The sequence below is a fragment of the Aegilops tauschii genome, chromosome 1 (assembly GCF_002575655.3).
Source record: "Aegilops tauschii subsp. strangulata cultivar AL8/78 chromosome 1, Aet v6.0, whole genome shotgun sequence".
In the NCBI taxonomy this organism is placed as follows: domain Eukaryota; kingdom Viridiplantae; phylum Streptophyta; class Magnoliopsida; order Poales; family Poaceae; genus Aegilops; species Aegilops tauschii.
Window position 1 is genome coordinate 311,516,613 of NC_053035.3, and position 17,092 is coordinate 311,533,704.

At 49.0% G+C, this 17,092-nt stretch overlaps 2 protein-coding genes across 2 annotated transcripts; one reads left to right on the top strand and one right to left on the bottom strand.

The window, feature by feature from the left end:
• Positions 1 to 449: 449 nt before the first annotated feature.
• Positions 450 to 3,223, top strand: LOC109759534 (protein NRT1/ PTR FAMILY 6.3). The gene is made up of 3 exons (XM_020318355.4): positions 450 to 925; positions 1,021 to 1,601; positions 1,989 to 3,223. Exons 1-3 carry the CDS (start codon positions 581 to 583, stop codon positions 2,851 to 2,853), a joined length of 1,791 nt encoding a protein of 596 aa, XP_020173944.1. The 5' UTR covers positions 450 to 580; the 3' UTR covers positions 2,854 to 3,223.
• A 2,636-nt stretch (positions 3,224 to 5,859) lies between these two features.
• LOC109759531 (protein NRT1/ PTR FAMILY 6.3) lies at positions 5,860 to 9,760 on the bottom strand. The gene is made up of 4 exons (XM_020318353.3): positions 9,458 to 9,760; positions 9,131 to 9,348; positions 8,471 to 9,051; positions 5,860 to 6,907 (listed from the first exon to the last, which is right to left on the bottom strand). The coding sequence occupies exons 1-4, from the start codon at positions 9,594 to 9,596 to the stop codon at positions 6,058 to 6,060; spliced, it is 1,788 nt and encodes a 595-aa protein (XP_020173942.1). The 5' UTR covers positions 9,597 to 9,760; the 3' UTR covers positions 5,860 to 6,057.
• Positions 9,761 to 17,092: the final 7,332 nt, after the last annotated feature.

Here is a 17,092-nt window from a genome sequence, read left to right on the forward strand (position 1 = left end):
AGTTGAACCCTGATGTGCTGGGGATACCATGTCCCTCAAACCATCGAACCACATGTTGGTTTGCACTGTAGATAACTTTTGATCACATTGCGAACCAACATGTTCGTCTAAAATATGAACCTTAAATGGCCTGACGTTAGTGAAATTGCATGCACTTTTTATCCTCCACTAAATTTGATAGACGGGCCAGCTGTCAACAATAGATGAAAATGAAATCAGAGGCACTTTGGTAGAGCACGACGGAAGGAACTCAGGGAGGAGATACTGATTCCCCCACATAATGCACTTGTTTACAATAAATTAAGAGATCGAGACTGACCACCACCTAGCTCGTCAAGCAAAGGTGGGAGGAGGATCTCTCCGATCCCGGGCAACCCGAATCCCGATGCAAAGATCCACCACCGTTCGGCTATAAAATGGCACGCCTGAGGACCTCCACAGCCACCACCACCACCACCTTCCCTTCGAGCTCTACTCGTCTCTGAACGCGCACCAGCTGTCCCGGCTGCTCGTGCTCGGTTGATCCTGCGACATTCCGGCAAGCGCGCGCGAGAGAGGGACTAGCCCTAGCTTGGTGACCATGGGCTCGGTGCTGCCGGAGATCGCCGCGGAGGGCAAGGGCATCCTCACAGATGCCTGGGACAGCAAGGGCCGTCCCGCGGCCCGCTCCACCACCGGCGGGTGGGGATGCGCTGCCATGATCCTAGGCGCGGAGCTTTTCGAGCGGATGACGACGCTGGGCATCGCGGTGAACTTGGTGCCGTACATGACCGGCACCATGCACCTCGGCAGCGCCGCAGCCGCCAACACCGTCACCAACTTCATCGGCACCTCCTTCATGCTCTGCCTCCTCGGCGGCTTCGTCGCCGACACCTACCTCGGCCGCTACCTCACCATCGCCGTCTTCTCGGCTGTCCAAGCCACCGTACGTCCATGTCCATTCTTCATTGCCCCATCAGCGACAGTTGCACGCTTAGCAGCTATATGTACGTACTAACTCGCGTATTTCGATCGATGCAGGGTGTGATGGTACTGACGATCTCGACGGTTGCGCCGGGGCTGCGCCCGGCAGTGTGCGGGGACGCGACGGGGCAGAGCCCCGATTGCGTTCCGGCGAACGGGACGCAGCTCGGGGTGCTGTACCTGGGTCTGTACATGACGGCGCTGGGGACTGGCGGGCTCAAGTCGAGCGTGTCCGGGTTCGGGTCTGACCAGTTCGACGAGTCCGACGACGGCGAGCGCAAGAAGATGATGCGCTTCTTCAACTGGTTCTACTTCTTCGTCAGCATCGGCGCGCTGCTCGCCGTCACCGTGCTGGTGTACGTGCAAGACAACATCGGCCGCCGCTGGGGATACGGCATCTGCGCCGTCGGCATCCTCGCCGGGCTCGGCGTGTTCCTGTGCGGCACCAAGATGTACCGGTTCAAGAAGCTTGTCGGGAGTCCGCTGACGCAAGTCGCCGCCGTGACGACCGCGGCGTGGAGCAAGCGCGCCTTGCCGCTTCCGTCCGACCCGAGCATGCTCTACGACGTCGACGATGCGGCCGCCGCCGGTGAGGACCTCAAGGGCAAGCAGAAGCTGCCCCACAGTAAGGAATGCCGGTAAGTACTTTATTAATCACTAGGCAGTCTCCTGTCAATACTGACAAACTAAGCAGCAGAGAAATACGACGTCCACCTCCATTTTATTATCCGGGGAGCTCATCATCTAGTCCACGGCAACATTCGCATGTCTACTACTAGTAGTCATATTCTTCTGTGGACCAAAACGTACTCTGCTACGATATGTTGACTGCCACCATGACATGGACATGATATGTAGAGCGACATTGTGCATAGCCATTGGCATTAGTTGCAAGTTTGCAACTAGTGCTAGTCAAATTTGAACTTCTGTTCGGTTGATCTTCAGTTTAGTGATGAAACTAATAGGATGGCACCATTTCAAAAAAAAAAAACTAAAAGGATGGCTTGTCATGTACATATATGCAGATTCCTAGACCATGCGGCCATCATCGATCGGGCCGAGGCGGCGTCGCCGGCCGAGGCGAGCAAGTGGACGCTGTGCACGCGGACGGACGTGGAGGAGGTGAAGCAGGTGGTGCGCATGCTGCCCATCTGGGCGACCACCATCATGTTCTGGACCATCCACGCGCAGATGACCACCTTCGCCGTCGAGCAGGCCTCCCTCATGGACCGCGGCATCGGCGGCTCGGGGTTCCTCGTCCCCGCAGGCTCCCTCACCGTCTTCCTCATCGGTTCCATCCTCCTCACGGTGCCCCTCTACGACCGCCTCGTCGCGCCTGTGGCCCGCCGCATCACGGGCAACCCGCACGGCCTCTCCCCGCTCCAGCGCGTCTTCGTCGGCCTCTTCCTGTCCATCGTCGGCATGGCCGCGGCGGCGATCGTCGAGCGACACCGCCTCACATCGTCCACTCACGGGGTCACCCTCACGGTGTTCCTGCTCATGCCCCAGTTTCTGCTCGTCGGCGCCGGCGAGGCGTTCACGTACATGGGCCAGCTCGACTTCTTCCTGCGAGAGTGCCCAAAGGGGATGAAGACCATGAGCACGGGGCTATTCCTCAGCACCTGCGCGCTCGGCTTCTTCTTCAGCACGGTCACAGTAACCATCGTGCACAAGGTCACCGGTCACGGGCCACGGGGCACCGGCGGCTGGCTCGCCGACAACCTCGACCAGGGGAGGCTCGACTACTTCTACTGGTTGCTCGCCGTCATGAGCGCAATCAATATCGTCTTCTTCACGATCGCCGCAAGGGGCTACGTGTACAAGGAGAAGCGCTTGGCCGATGCCGGCATCGAGCTTGCCGACGAGGAGGCCATGATCGTCGGCCACTGATCGATGCATGCTACTTGCGCTTCTTTTTTCGCTTGTGTGTGTGTATAGTGTATTGACTTGTTTTTGTGTGTATTCGGTGGCGTATAATGTATGTTGGCAAGGTATACGTATCCTCATCATGTCGTACATGGAGTTTATTTGTACATGTGGGTATGTTTTCTTTTCCTTTTCCTTAAACGGGTTTGCTATTTCTCAATTGACTGAAAAATAGCTATAACTCAATCGATGCTGTACATGTGGGTATGTTTTCTTTTCCTTTTCCTTAAAACGGGTTTGCTATTTCTCAATTGACTGAAAAATAGCTATAACTCAATCGATGCTGTACATGTGGGTATGTTTTCTTTTCCTTTTCCTTAAACGGGTTTGCTATTCCTTAAACGGGTATGTTTTCTTTTCCTTTTCGTTTTCTTTTCCTTTTCCTTAAACGGGTTTATTTGTGGATTATTCACGTCGTGCTTTTTTTGGGTTCTAGTTTTTCTTTTCTATTCTCCGTTCCAAAATAAATGTCGTGGTTTTAGCTTAAATTAAACTTTCCTCTTGATGCTATACAATAGCTCTAACTAAGTCAAATTCCATAATTTCTAAAAACGATATGCCTTTTTATTTTTCACTGTGAAAACTTCTCTCAATGCTTTCCTAGTCTTTCCTTTTTCGACTTGCCTGGTTGATCGTCGACCTTCATTCATTGTGACTTCTGTTGCGGAATCAAACCATAGAGCTAGTGCAACTGAGATCTACAGTCCCATGCGTGAAACTAAAGAGGATTTTCAGTCCTCTGCCCCACCAACCAGAACCTAGAAGGATACTTCACACCTGATTTGACACAGGTATAGACTAAAAACACTGCTTGTCAAAAGCACATACCCCAATATGGAATTTTTTTAGTATGTTGGTAAGGTCTGGTCATCAGCATCGTGGTTCTAGTATTGTTTTTTGAGGGAGACAATTTGAGATCTAGGCGCTCTTTGATAACATGAATTTTCACGCCTTCATCAATGAAGTTAAACGAGTCTTGCACTACTGTATCTGAGAATAGTTTTTGGACATTGCCCTCTTAGCTACATGTTGTATGGAGCATAGCTTAGATGGACTAGCCCACCCTGATTCAAATTCTAGACGTATCAGTGGTAGTCATGTATTTTCTAAATTTATTACATGGTTTCGCACGATATTCTTTTGCTGATATGACATGCCAATTGATTATGAGGTGCCTGTGGCGAGTTATCAATCCCAAATCTACCGGCTCAATCTTATTCATGTGTGTGTGTGTGTGTGTGTGTTAGCACAAGGTAGAAAGCTCGGAGTTTCCGACAGTCAAGGGGACTATGTTTTCTTTTTGGGAAATGCTTCTCCTCACCCGACTGATAACTAGGCTTCGTCTGTTGCCTCTGTTGCATGACCCATGTTCATGTAGGGGCCCACCCAACACTATCACGCACAACCTTATCTCAGCAAATGCGGCTATCCATACTTTTTTTCGAAAAGGGGGGACTTCCCGGCCTCTGCATCAGAACAATGCATACGACCAACTTTATAAATAAGCAAACAGGTTCAACAAGGTCTTAAAGTCTCCAACGAAAGTAAAGAAAAGCTCACAAAGAGCCAAAAGGCCAATAACAAACTAGCCAAAAGAAGCCACAACCGGCTGGCATAAGAGAGATAGGTAAACTAATTGCCTATCCTATTACATGACCGCCATCCAAACCGGTTGAAGATATCCCGTGCTACCATCTCCCACCGGATAGATCCAGTAACCAAACGCTCCCTGGCCTCCATCGGAGTGAGTAGCGACCACGTACGGATCAACGCAGTGGCTTGGAAAATAACCTGCAAAAAATGAATATTTGTTGCTCTGTTAAAAACCAAACCATTTCTGCAGTTCCATACTGCCCATAATAAAGCACATGCTCCTACGCGGATGTGTCGTGCTGTTTCGGACTCTATCCCATTAAGCCACGTTCCAAATAACGTGTTGACAGATCTCGGAGGAGTAATATTAAAGGCAATATGGACCGTCCGCCATAAGACTTTTGCCAACGGGCACTCAAGAAAAAGGTGTTTGATGGTTTCATCCCGATCGCAGAAGTTACACCTAGTAGGTCCTGTCCAGTTACGCTTTGCCAAATTATCCTTGGTCAAGATTACTTGTTTATGTACAAACCACATAAACACTTTAATTTTCAAAGGAACTTTGACAACCCAAACATATTTGGAACTAGGAATGGAGCTTGAATTGATAACATCAAGATACATTGATTTGACTGTAAACTCTCCAGACCTAGTAAGCTTCCAGCGTAACTTATCGGGTTTCCCCTTCATCGAGTCTTCTTCTTCCATGGAAATCCCCTTCAATTTCTTCTCGTCACCAGTTGGGCGCTGCACGTTAGATGCCGCTAGACACCACCACGGCTGATGCCCTCATTGAACAAGCAGGGGACCATGAAAACATCGACCAACACTATCGTCGAGGTATGTCGGTGTTGCACCACAACTTCCTGCCATCGTGTGCAGGCTGTGCTGCCGCGCCCTCCAACGAGTCTGCATGGTGGTGTTGCGACTGCAACGGTGACGGGGTTGTGACTGCAATGGTAGTGGTGTTGCGACTGTAAAGGGGTGGTCTTGTGAGTGCGACCACAGTGGTATTTTTGCGTGGCGACGACTGAAACAGTGGTGGTGTTTGCGCGGATGGCTGCAACAGCGACGAGATTGTGACCGCAATGGTGTTGGGATTTGGTGTTTGCAATGACTGGGCTATGTTTTCGAAACATTTGTGTTGTTGCAATGGTATGTAATAGGGGCTATGTGTTTGAAACATGTGTGATGTTGCAATGGCGGCCACGGCGCGCTTTTGCAACACAGATCTTGTTTCAAAGGAAAAAAATGGTTCAAGGGAGATTGCAACAAGTCTTCTGTTGCGTAGAATCAAGGCTCCTGTTGCAGAGAATCAAGCGCAAAGGCTAGCAAGGCTAGCGCTCAGGTGGGAGAGAACAGACGGCTATTCGAGGATGCATCCAACGGCCGCCTGCGGTGGATCTTTTTAAATTATCACCCGACAGACAGCGCTGCCCTTTACTTTTTTCAAGATTAAGTTCCTTTTTGCATATTTATAATTGGTGGGTTAGCAATACGTACGTGACAAGAAAAACAAAAACAAAAAAGAGCTACACGTGTATACACGGACGCAGGCATGCAGCATGGCCAGCCTCAGTGACCGACGATCATGGCCTCCTCGTCAGCGAGCTCGATGCCAGCATCGGCCATGCGTTTCTCCTTGTACACGTAGCCCCTTGCGGCGATCGTGAAGAAGACGATATTGATTCCGCTCATGACGGCGAGCAACCAGTAGAAGTAGTCGAGCCTCCCTTGGTCGATGTTGTTGGCGAGCCAGCCGTCGTTGCTCCCGTGTCCAGTGACCTTGTGCACGATGGTGACTATGAGCGTGCTGAAGAAAAATCCAAGCGCGCAGGTGCTGAGGAACAGCCCCGTGCTCATGGTCTTCATCCCCTTGGGGCACTCGCGCAGGAAGAAATCGAGCTGCCCCATGTACGTGAACGCCTCGCCGGCCCCGACGAGCAGGAACTGGGGCATGAGCAGGAACACGGTGAGCGTGACGCCGTCGGCGGACTCGGTGAGGCGGTACCGCTCGATGAGCGCGGCGGCGGCCATCCCGGCGATGGACAGGAAGAGGCCGACGAAGACGCGCTGGAGCGGGGAGAGGCCGTGCGGGTTGCCGGTGACGCGGCGGGCCACGGGGGCCACGAGGCGGTCGTAGAGGGGCACGGTGAGGAGGATGGAGCCGATGAGGAAGACGGTGAGGGAGCCCGCCGGGATGAGGAACCCCGAGCCGCCGATGGCACGGTTCATGACGGACGCCTGCTCGACGGCGAAGGTGGTCATCTGCGCGTGGATGGTCCAGAACATGATGGTGGTGGCCCAGATGGGCAGCATCCGCACCACCTGCTTCACCTCCTCCACGTCCGTCCGCGTGCACAGCGTCCAGCCGCTCGCCGCCGCGGGCGACTCCCGGTCGACGACGGCTGCGTGGTCGAGGAATCTGCATTTGCACATCATAACTCATTAGCCACTGTACTTGCAGCACTGTGCTGTAAAGGTGTATGCTAATCACACCAGTAACGATTTAGTTTAATGAAGCAATTGAGTGAGCCCATGACGTTCTTAGTTGAATCTTCGAGTCAAAACTGAATCTCCTTTTCCACAAGCCGATGCTGACGCACGTGAACGTGTGCTATGTTGCTGCCCTTTGGGACGAGGCGAGGAGGCACTACAGGAACGCGTGCGAACCGCAAGATCCAACGCCCAGCCGGCGTGCGATCGATCGAGCATTGCACCAAGTCACCAGACACCAACTGACCGACCCGCACAAAAGTCGATGCTGATGCACGGCGAATCTTTCCAGTCTTGGAGGAGGTGCTCTATCGCAAGTGACCTTTGGCCGTGGCAGCGAGCCCGTGAAGCCTGAGCAAAGCTGCGTATTGTCATGTGGCTGGGCAGCGCCGCCCGTGGGCGCTGGGCAGGCAACTGGCCACGAGAACTTGGCTACTTGCTTCTGCCAACGCGCGATGCATTGCACGTCTCCCTTTCATGGAAGCTGCCAGACGCATCGCCCAAAAGCAGTGGCTGTACATCTCGCGCCGAAACTTTACCGACCCAAAAAAGTTCTATGCAACGCAGTTACAATTCCTGTACAAGTTTCTGGCTTGTATAAGTTGTTTCCCGGACTTTTTTCTAGCTAGCTTGTTCGCGGTTCGTGTGCGGTCGCGTAACCGGCCTTATCTGATACAGCGAGCGGGGAACGTATCCGGCTGACAGCTACACGCTTGGACGTTGGAACTGAATATCTCATTTAAATCCCATCGATTAATCCCGGCTAGCTAGATTTCCGCACTACGTGATAGATGTGGCATGATCCATGGGGCCATGGCCGTGCACTGTCGCTCTACACTACACATCGTGTCCACGTCACGTATTAGTCACTGTGGGCCGGTGCCAACTCAATCGACCGCGTGCCCAAATTATTAATAATTGGCAGGCCGGGCTTCGCGCGCGGTGACACACTACTGTACGTGTTGGCCCACACATGCTGTCATGAATGCACAGTAGATGGCCCAACGCTAGCTTTGCTTGACACTTGATACTTACACAATCACTAGATACTGGACCATTGCCTTGTGTCTATTCTAGCTAGCTATTCATGAACTAAGATACGTGAAGCTAGATACGTGAAGCATTGCTACAACCCTTTTTTAGCCAAGACAAATGGGCGTGCATGTGTTGTGAGTTGTGATCGGCTAGAGAGGGAGACAGAGAGTTGTTTTGGTAAATGAAGAGACATTTATTTTATTTGTGGACGATGGATGGGGATGTGAATGTTGCACTGGACCATACTACCACCAATGATGAGCTCCCTGGCTGGATACTCAAATCTCAGTTTAATCCCATTTAAAGTAATGGGAGTATCAGACAACCTGGCCTGATACAACTTTGTCAGATGATTCATCTCCTAGAACTTGTCTAGTACTAGTAGTTTAATTAGTTGTTAAAGCAGCAGACTAGGCAATTTAGGTACGAGGAGCGATGCTCTTGAGCGAATGCTTACCGGCACTCCTTGCTGTGGGGGAGCTTCAGCTTGCCCTTGAGGTCCTCGCCGGCGGCGGCCTTGTTGTCCACGTCGTAGAGCATGCTCGGGTCGGACGGCAGCGGCAGGGAGCGCTTCCTCCATGCCGCGGCCGTCACGGTGGCGACCTGCGTCAGCGGGCTGCCCACGAGCTTCTTGAACCGGTACTTCCTGGTGCCGGACAGGAACACGCCGAGCCCGCAGAGGATGCCGACGGCCACGACGCCGTAGCCCCAGCGGCGGCCCACGTTGTCCTGCACGTACACCAGCACGGTGACGGCGAGCAGTGCGCCGATGCTGACGAAGAAGTAGAACCAGTTGAAGAAGCGCATCATCATCTTGCGCTCGCCGTCGTCGGACTCGTCGAACTGGTCCGACCCGAAGCCGGACACGCTCGACTTGAGCCCGCCTGTCCCCAGCGCCGTCATGTACAGCCCCAGGTACAGCACGCCGAGCTGCGTCCCGTTCGCCGGCACGCAGTCGGGGCTCTGCCCCGTTGCGTCACCGCACGCCGCCGGCCGCAGCCCCGGCGCCACCGTCGAGATCGTCAGTATCATCACACCCTGCATCGATTGAGCTATGCAGGTTAGTACAGGCCGGGATGCTAGGCGTGTAACTGTGGCTTATGTGCAAGTCACGTACGGTGGCTTGGACGGCGGAGAAGACGGCGATGGTGAGGTAGCGGCCGAGGTAGGAGTCGGCGATGAAGCCGCCGAGGAGGCAGAGCATGAAGGAGGTGCCGATGAAGTTGGTGACGGTGTTGGCGGAGGCGGCGCTGCCGAGGTGCATGGTGCCGGTCATGTACGGCACCAGGTTCACCGCGATTCCCAGCGTCGTCATCCGCTCGAACAGCTCCGCGCCTTCACCACAACCAAGATCTCAGTTCTCCATTCGTCCCACGCCATCGATCGAACAGCATTCCACGAAGCGACCATGCAGCAAAACGACAAGGGCGCTCGTAAAAAATACCTAGGATCATGGCGGCGCATCCCCACCCGCCGGTGGTGGCGCGGGCGGCGGGGCGGCCCTTGTAGTCCCAGGCGTCCGTTAGGGCGGCGCCCTGCTTGCCGGCCTTCGCCACGGTCTCCGGCAGCACTTCCGTGCCCATCTCTGCCTCAAGATCAAGCCTCTCACGTGCTCGTGATGGCTGGATCAAGCCGGGGGACAGGCAGTGCGGTGACGAGGAAGCTCGGGCTCGAGGGGAGGGTGATGATGCTGGTGGAGTGGTCCTGCGGGGTTGAGGGCCTTCTTTTATAGCGGGAAGCCGGTGGATCTCTGCCTCGGGATTCGGGATGCATCTCACCTTTGCTTTCGTTGCTGAGCTAGGTGTGATCAGTTTGTGGTTAATTAGTCGTGGTCTCCTTCTGCCACAAAAATAACCACTGTCTCCTGCCTCCCGGGGTTCTTTTTCCCATGACTCTGGCACTCGTTAACTAATCGCTCAATTATTGGCTAGCTAGCTTGTTCTATTTTCCCACAAGCTCAAACAAACCGAAAGTGCTCTTTCGATCCCGAGCTCATATGCTCCCGCATGAACAGTAAAATCGAAAAAATAGTAAAATTTTTTAAAAAAAATCTGATTTTTTTGGTGATAAACACTGATGAATGTTCTAAATGCGTGCAAAATTTCAGGTCGAAATGACATTCGTGGAGGTCTGGGCAAAAATAACAAAATCGATGCTCCAAAATGCTTCCAACAATAATCTTTTTGGACCATTGATTTTTTTTGCCCAGACCTCTATGAATGTCATTTCAACCTGAAATTTTGCACCCAGTTAGAAAATTTATCAATGTTCATCACAACAAAAATCAGAATTTTTTTACTATTGTTTTTGGATTTTACTGTTCATACAGGAGCATATGAGCTCGGGATCAAATACTCCATGTCCCAAACAAACAGGCTATTGGTTGAGCAGGCGGCCGGGGAGCTAGCCTACCGGGTTGAGATGACACAAGATATTAATCCTTGTTTCTTTTTAGTTTGCATATAAAATTGTTTGAAGTCAAATTTCATAATCTTTGACCAATTTTATAGGAAAAATATATCAACATTCACGAAATTAAGTTTTATATTGTATAATTATAATGTTGTAAATGTTGATATTTTTTAATATAAAACTGGTTAAACTTTGCGTTGTTTGACTTCAAACAAATCTTATAAGAAACAAAGGGAGTATTTTCCAAACGTATGGTTAATAGTAGAGCTAACCGGGGGCTCTATATATTATTTTCTTCGATTGAGTTTATAAGTCAGGCACGTATTCTTAAATTTTGATCTAGCTAATAAAACATGTATAATATGCCATAAAAATTATATGGTAGAAACTTAATTTGATGACAAATCTATAGTCAACCGCCAACTTTATCCGGTAGTCATGTCATCTATAGGCAACTCATATAATAGTTAGCTATTGGCACTTACTACTTTACCATTACATGATCCATATCTTTCTCTCGCAATATTTTTGTAGCTCGTGCTGCAGTGGGCTACAAATTTACTCGGAGGAAACATACATCATCATGATATGTCCTATCTAATAAGTTGTGTGAAGAAACATTTTCCTCTTGCTCCTTCCACTTGCGAGTCCCACACTAGAGTTTCCCCGCCTCCCGCCGGCACACTCTCCAATTTGCCTTGTATTCTATGGCCTTAGGCCCATGGAGACGTGGTGGATCCGGACCCGTACCGGTGGGAGGGCTCTTGTTTCATTTTTAAGTGTTCTTTTTTTAGTTTGTTTAGGGTTTGTGTCCTTCTGATGAAGACGAGGCGGTGGCTCCCTGAAGATGAAATAAGGTTTCTCCCGTCTAGCCTCCTTCTCAGTGTTTCTTCTCATGGGACTCGGTCGGTGTTTGTCTTCCGTGGATCTGCCTGGATTTGGTCTTCATTCGTCTGCTCCGTGTGTCTACATGTTGGGTCCTTCTGATATGCACTTCTCTTCATGTTCTGATATGCTGGTCATTTGAGGAGTTAACTCGACAACATCTCGACTGTCTACTATACCAAGGTTTGTCTGGCTCCAGTGAGGGAGGGTCGATGATGCCGGCATGCCTTTGACTCGCTCATGTGCTTGTAGTCGTCTCTATAGGTGGTCTACGGACATGGATGTAATTCAATTGTTTCTTGTGTTCTTTATACTACTATGATGTTTGATGAATTGATAAAAAGTTTTTCCCACAAAATAAATAAATGAGTTTTGTGAAAATAATTGCATGATGAATATGGTAGTTATAATATATTTGTTCAAAACAAGCCTAACATGGTGAAAACTATTACTTGAAATTAACTATGATGGAATGGAAAGTATATACAAATAGTTCATCATGTATGGTCTTACCTTGTTTGTACCACACAACATTATATTTTTTTTCTTTTACCCAGGCTCTGATCCGCCGTGGTGCGATAATCATAATTTCATTGATTCAATTTTGCAAATAATTTTAAGTAAGAGGTGTGCAAACACATGGATACACAGTATTCTTAATTTTGATAAGATTTGATTTGAGTATAGGCAAGGGAAGAAAAGGAAATTTATATTTAGTTAAGATTTTGGTAAAATACGATTAGATTTGGTTTAGTTAATGTAGAACATGTGGGGGCGATGTACATGACAAAAAAAGTAAACGGAGGAGAGGCAAGGTGGAGGTGAACATACAAGGACCAACTCCCCATTAATAATAGAGATTTATTTATATCGAATGTATGTCTTTTTTCAGATTATTTACGTGTTTTCTACATTCGGAGATTTTGTGCACCTATGAACACGTATCTAAAGATTCAATGATCTCGATTTGTGTTGATGCATTTATGAAGAATTAGCGGCTATGATGTATGTTGGTTCGAACCTATTGGTTGTGTTATGATTATTATGAAGATATAATGGTCATGATATGCTTAGGTATAGTTATGAAGAGCTAATGATCGTTATTTGGGTGGGTATAATCATGAAAATAAATACCATGGTATGATTATCTGCAATTATAAAAATCTAATGGGTGCAGTTTATTAAATATAAAAATGCACCCCTAAATCAATGGCGGATGTTTTGCTTTTTGTGAGAAGATTCACCAATCTCTCTCATTTTTCTAATATATCGTGATTTTTTTATATATTAAGAAACATCAAAGTATGCACACAAAAATATGCAAGGCTATTTAGAAGAGTGGCATTTGGGGTATAGTGTTAGTAAGTGCATCTAAGCCCCCTTAGTGGATTTTGGATGATTAGTGACAAAACAATTAATGGACTAATGTGTTTGTGAGTATGCATAGGTGAAAATCCATAAGGATTTGATTTAACTAGCGGGTTATGACCCCTAAAAATGTTGTCAGAACATTGAAGTGTTCGAAATGCCCATTGAGGAATTGAAAGTTGTTGTGTTGACTTTAATTTACTAGTTTCTCTGTTTCTTCATTGAGTTGTAGGGGAAACCGTACAATCCAGGGGGTCTAAGTGAAGCAAGATCCAAATCTTAGTGTAGTGCTTAATTATCACCTAAATTTTCAGTGTGTAAAGACTTGAAAATATCCTTTCCAAGTGAGCCATCTAGCTCAACTGTTTTGGGACACCAAGGTTAAGTTCCCACTGGGGAGTTGGATGTTTTGCCTCGCAAGACAGTCCACATGCGTGGGTTTTCAATTTTTTGACCATTGTCACATGTTGGCTTTCGGATGGGCGTGTCCCTACAATGGTCATACCAGTCCATCGGGACTAAGCCCCCGGCTATAAATAGCCCCTACCCAACTAATTGTGGTTTACTGCTTCGTGAGAAAATTGACAAGTGTTGTCTGAGCAACACCTCCTTGCACTGATTTGAGTAATCCTAAGTGAGAAAAAAACCCAAAGCCTAGAGTGAACTGTGATTGAGCATCACTGAAGAACTTGATCAAGATTAGCTTGGACTCGTTACTCTCGAGGACTAAGCATCCTCTAGACTGTTAGGCATGGTTCAAGAGCATCCGACCCATGGATTCACTGAAGGACAAGTCTGCACCGGTCCGAAGATCTTTGCAAGATCTACCATGAGTGTTGGGCGAGTTTTGAGGAACTTACCTCAAGGAGTTAAGGCCAACAATTGTGTGCCTTCATAGTAGAGTGCTCAACCTCTCCACCCCAGATGTAGAACGGTGTCATAGTTTTGAACTAAGGGGTAAACACATCATTGTGTCTTCGCCGAGCAACGAGTTATAATTTCTCACAACTCTTTACTTAATGTTTTCCTCTAATTCTGGTGAATTTTCCCTTCCTCCTTTCTCCGTGATTACTGTGAGGACTTCTGAGTACTTACATTTATGTTCTGCTTCTTAATTCTGTTAAGTGTTGTACTTTGTTTACTTTTGAAGACTTTATCTCTTGCTAAATTACCCGCATCATTTGTGTGTTATTTTTTTCGTTCATGCGATAGCATGTTTTTTGTTGTTTTGTTTACTCAGTAGTTTTGTGTTGCATGCTTCTATGTCTTGTAGTTTTTCAGCTAGATTTCCACATTATTGCTCCATTGCTATCCTGTTATTCTTCAATCTATGAAAGCATTTTTATTTTTGAAGATTTTTTTAAAATCGTCGGTTCACCCTCTCTTGTGGATAACTTTGATCCCTACATTGGTGATTTTCAAAAGCATTTACTTTGCTTATGGGCAAGATAGTTTGTTGATATATTGTGCAACTCTAGATTTGAGAATGTGCAATTTGATATCGTGAGAAATAAGAATCACAAGGAATTTGATATAGTAATATTAGAATATTTTATTTAAATATAACATCAGTATTTTATTGGGATTTGCAAAATAAATCTCATAGGTAATTAGATTTCACATTTCGGGCCAACATATGCTACCCTCCCCTTTTACAAAATATAAGGCTTAAAAATTTGTCGTGTGCCACTATGCTAAGTTTGGCCAAAATTTCAGAAAAATAATAATATAAAAATACCAATTAAATAAGTTATATAAATATATTTTTTATGATAGATCTACTGATATCTATTTCCCGCTGCACTCACTAATATTTTTCCAATAAGCTTGATTAAACTTATAAATTTTGACTGAAGACAAAAAAAATGTACTCCAGGTGGCATGAAGAAAGATCTAAACTTTAATCCAAGATTCCTTTTTGCTCGATCTATCAGTGCAACAGGTGAACTTTGGATCTGTCCCGGACTAGCTTGTCAAGCAAGTGGTATATGCGTCCATGAGTGACAATGTTTCTTCTGCTATAGATCCAGGGACAAACAAAGATGTCAATTCCTGATGGGCAGCAGCTACGACCTAGCTAGTTCCTTCAACGGCGACACCCGTTGACAAGGCGACTCTCAGAACCCATCATTTTTTCTCGTGGAGTATCTCCTCCAGTACTCGGCTGCTGGTGTTGATCATTCATACTGCAGAGGTCCGAGAGTAACTTTTACTAGTATTCACCTTTTTTGTGGGTGGGTGCTAGTGCCCGCTCCGCCAGCCCGGACGCGCACGTTGGAATTGGAAGCGCTAGCCGCGAGAAACAACGGGGATGGGAGTGGGAAGCGGTGGAGCAATCCGTGTGTCACCGCCGCAGGTTGCCGGCGCAGCCCAACGAGGACGAGCGGCTCCTTGTTTGGGTCTACCGCCGGTCGCTGACGACGACAGAGTCGGACTCTCGCCGACTACGGACGAAGAATGAGAAGGCGCTCCGGCTTGCCATTGAGCAGTCAGAGCACGAGGCGGCGGAGGCAGCGGTGGCTCGGGTGCCCAAGCTCAAGCGATTGCAGGACAGGGTCGTTCGACGTATGAAGGGGATCGTCGTCCTCTTCGACTCCTCATACGACGACAGCGACGACCATGGATCCGACTCCTCTGACCCCGACGATCCACCACCTGCCGCAGACGTCTACAACTGCGCTGATGACAGAAGGGCAAAGGCCCGACGAGGAAGTGGTGAATCTCCGCCGTCTTCATCGTTAAGTTCTAGTTATTTAGTACTCTAGTTAGAACCTATCCGTTGTGTACGTGGATTATGTAAACTTTGACTACTTTTTGGAGATCCCTAGGTGATCTTTAATTTGGTGATCGAAATGTGCATATCCATGTCCGTTTCATAGTCAGTGTGATAATCCACGTACTTTTTATTAACGTTACATGCTTAGTATGGATATAGGGTATATATAAGATACACGGATGTGTAGAACACAAATTAAGGAGTGCCCAATAAGTTTCTGACGCGCACGGCGTTTGAGAGGGCGGATTTGATGACCACGGCTATAGATGCTCTTATAGTTTACCTATGTAGGATTACGCAAATAGCCATGATTTTCTTATACAAAGTTTTTGGTTAATATCTTTTACCAAAGAGGGAGACGTTCTTGACTTTTTTTTAGAAAAGGAGGATGACCCCGGCCTCTGCACATCTGGACAATGCATGCGACCACTTTATTAATTATTCTCATAAGACCTTACAAAGTCATGCAACAGCAAGACTGAAGCCACTGTCTAAGCAACAACTGTCGTTACACCTATCCAATTGATGAAGAGGCGCTGATAGCCTGGGCTTAATACCAAACAGACATCGCAGCCAAACCTAAACATCTAAGACCTGAGGTCCCAACCAGGACGCCTGCCTGGTATGGGGCACCTACCAGTCCGGCGCACTCCTCAACCAGGACGCCTGCCGGGTATGAGGCCGCCGCAGCCACCTGCCACGAGTCCATCTTCAGAGCCGTACTGTTGCATCTACCGTGCCAGGTCTTACTACCATCGACGCCACCACGACGCCAGACAGCGTCGTCCTCCTGCGCGAGTCCATCCTCCCACATCGAACTCCGAATCTGCACTGCGCCACGCCGTCAAGATTCGTCCCCATCAATGTATGAATGAAGCACCGCTCCACCAAATAAGCCGTCCGCTGGTCCCGCGAAGCCGAGTGCACCTCCAAGAATGCCGCCCCCAAGGGGGTTATGACACATGATTGCCGCCAACATCCGATCAGCTAGATCCGACGACCAACCACAACAACAGTGCCACCGTGGGATCCCTGGCGCACCGGCCACTGCCTGAGTGTGCCACCACTGGAGCCTAGGAGGAGGGCTCCCACCCCGCCTCGCCAAGCCGCGAGAGCCGCCGAGAAGGATCCCGCGCGCTCGTCACCGTCTCTGATCCGAACCAATCCATAGCAGATCGCCGTCACAGATCCGCCTTGGACAGGGACTGCACCATGCCATGCCGCCGCGGGAAGCCCTAGCTTCACCGGCCACCACCCTCCAGGGCCGCCGCCCCAGGATCCAGACAGAACATTGCCGCTGCCACTGGCCAAGTTCCGCCGCCGCCGATCACTGCATGACCATGCGAGCACAACCAGCCGACCGACCAACTCTAACGAAGAAGAAGGCCACCACCACCAAGCCTAGGGCCGGCGCCCCAGACATCCCCGTGTTGCAGATCAAGTCCAGGAGCAGTGCAGCGCCGACGGCGATTGAGATCGGTAGCAGAACGAATTAGCCCGACAAGAGTAAAGGCCAGATCCGCCGTTGCTGGTGCCGTCCTCCCCCGCCGCCGCCGCACCACTTCCATGCCGCCGCCGATCTGTGCCACCGCCGCCGATCTGGCTGGAAAGGAGCGCCGCCTCCCAACTAGATCGGGA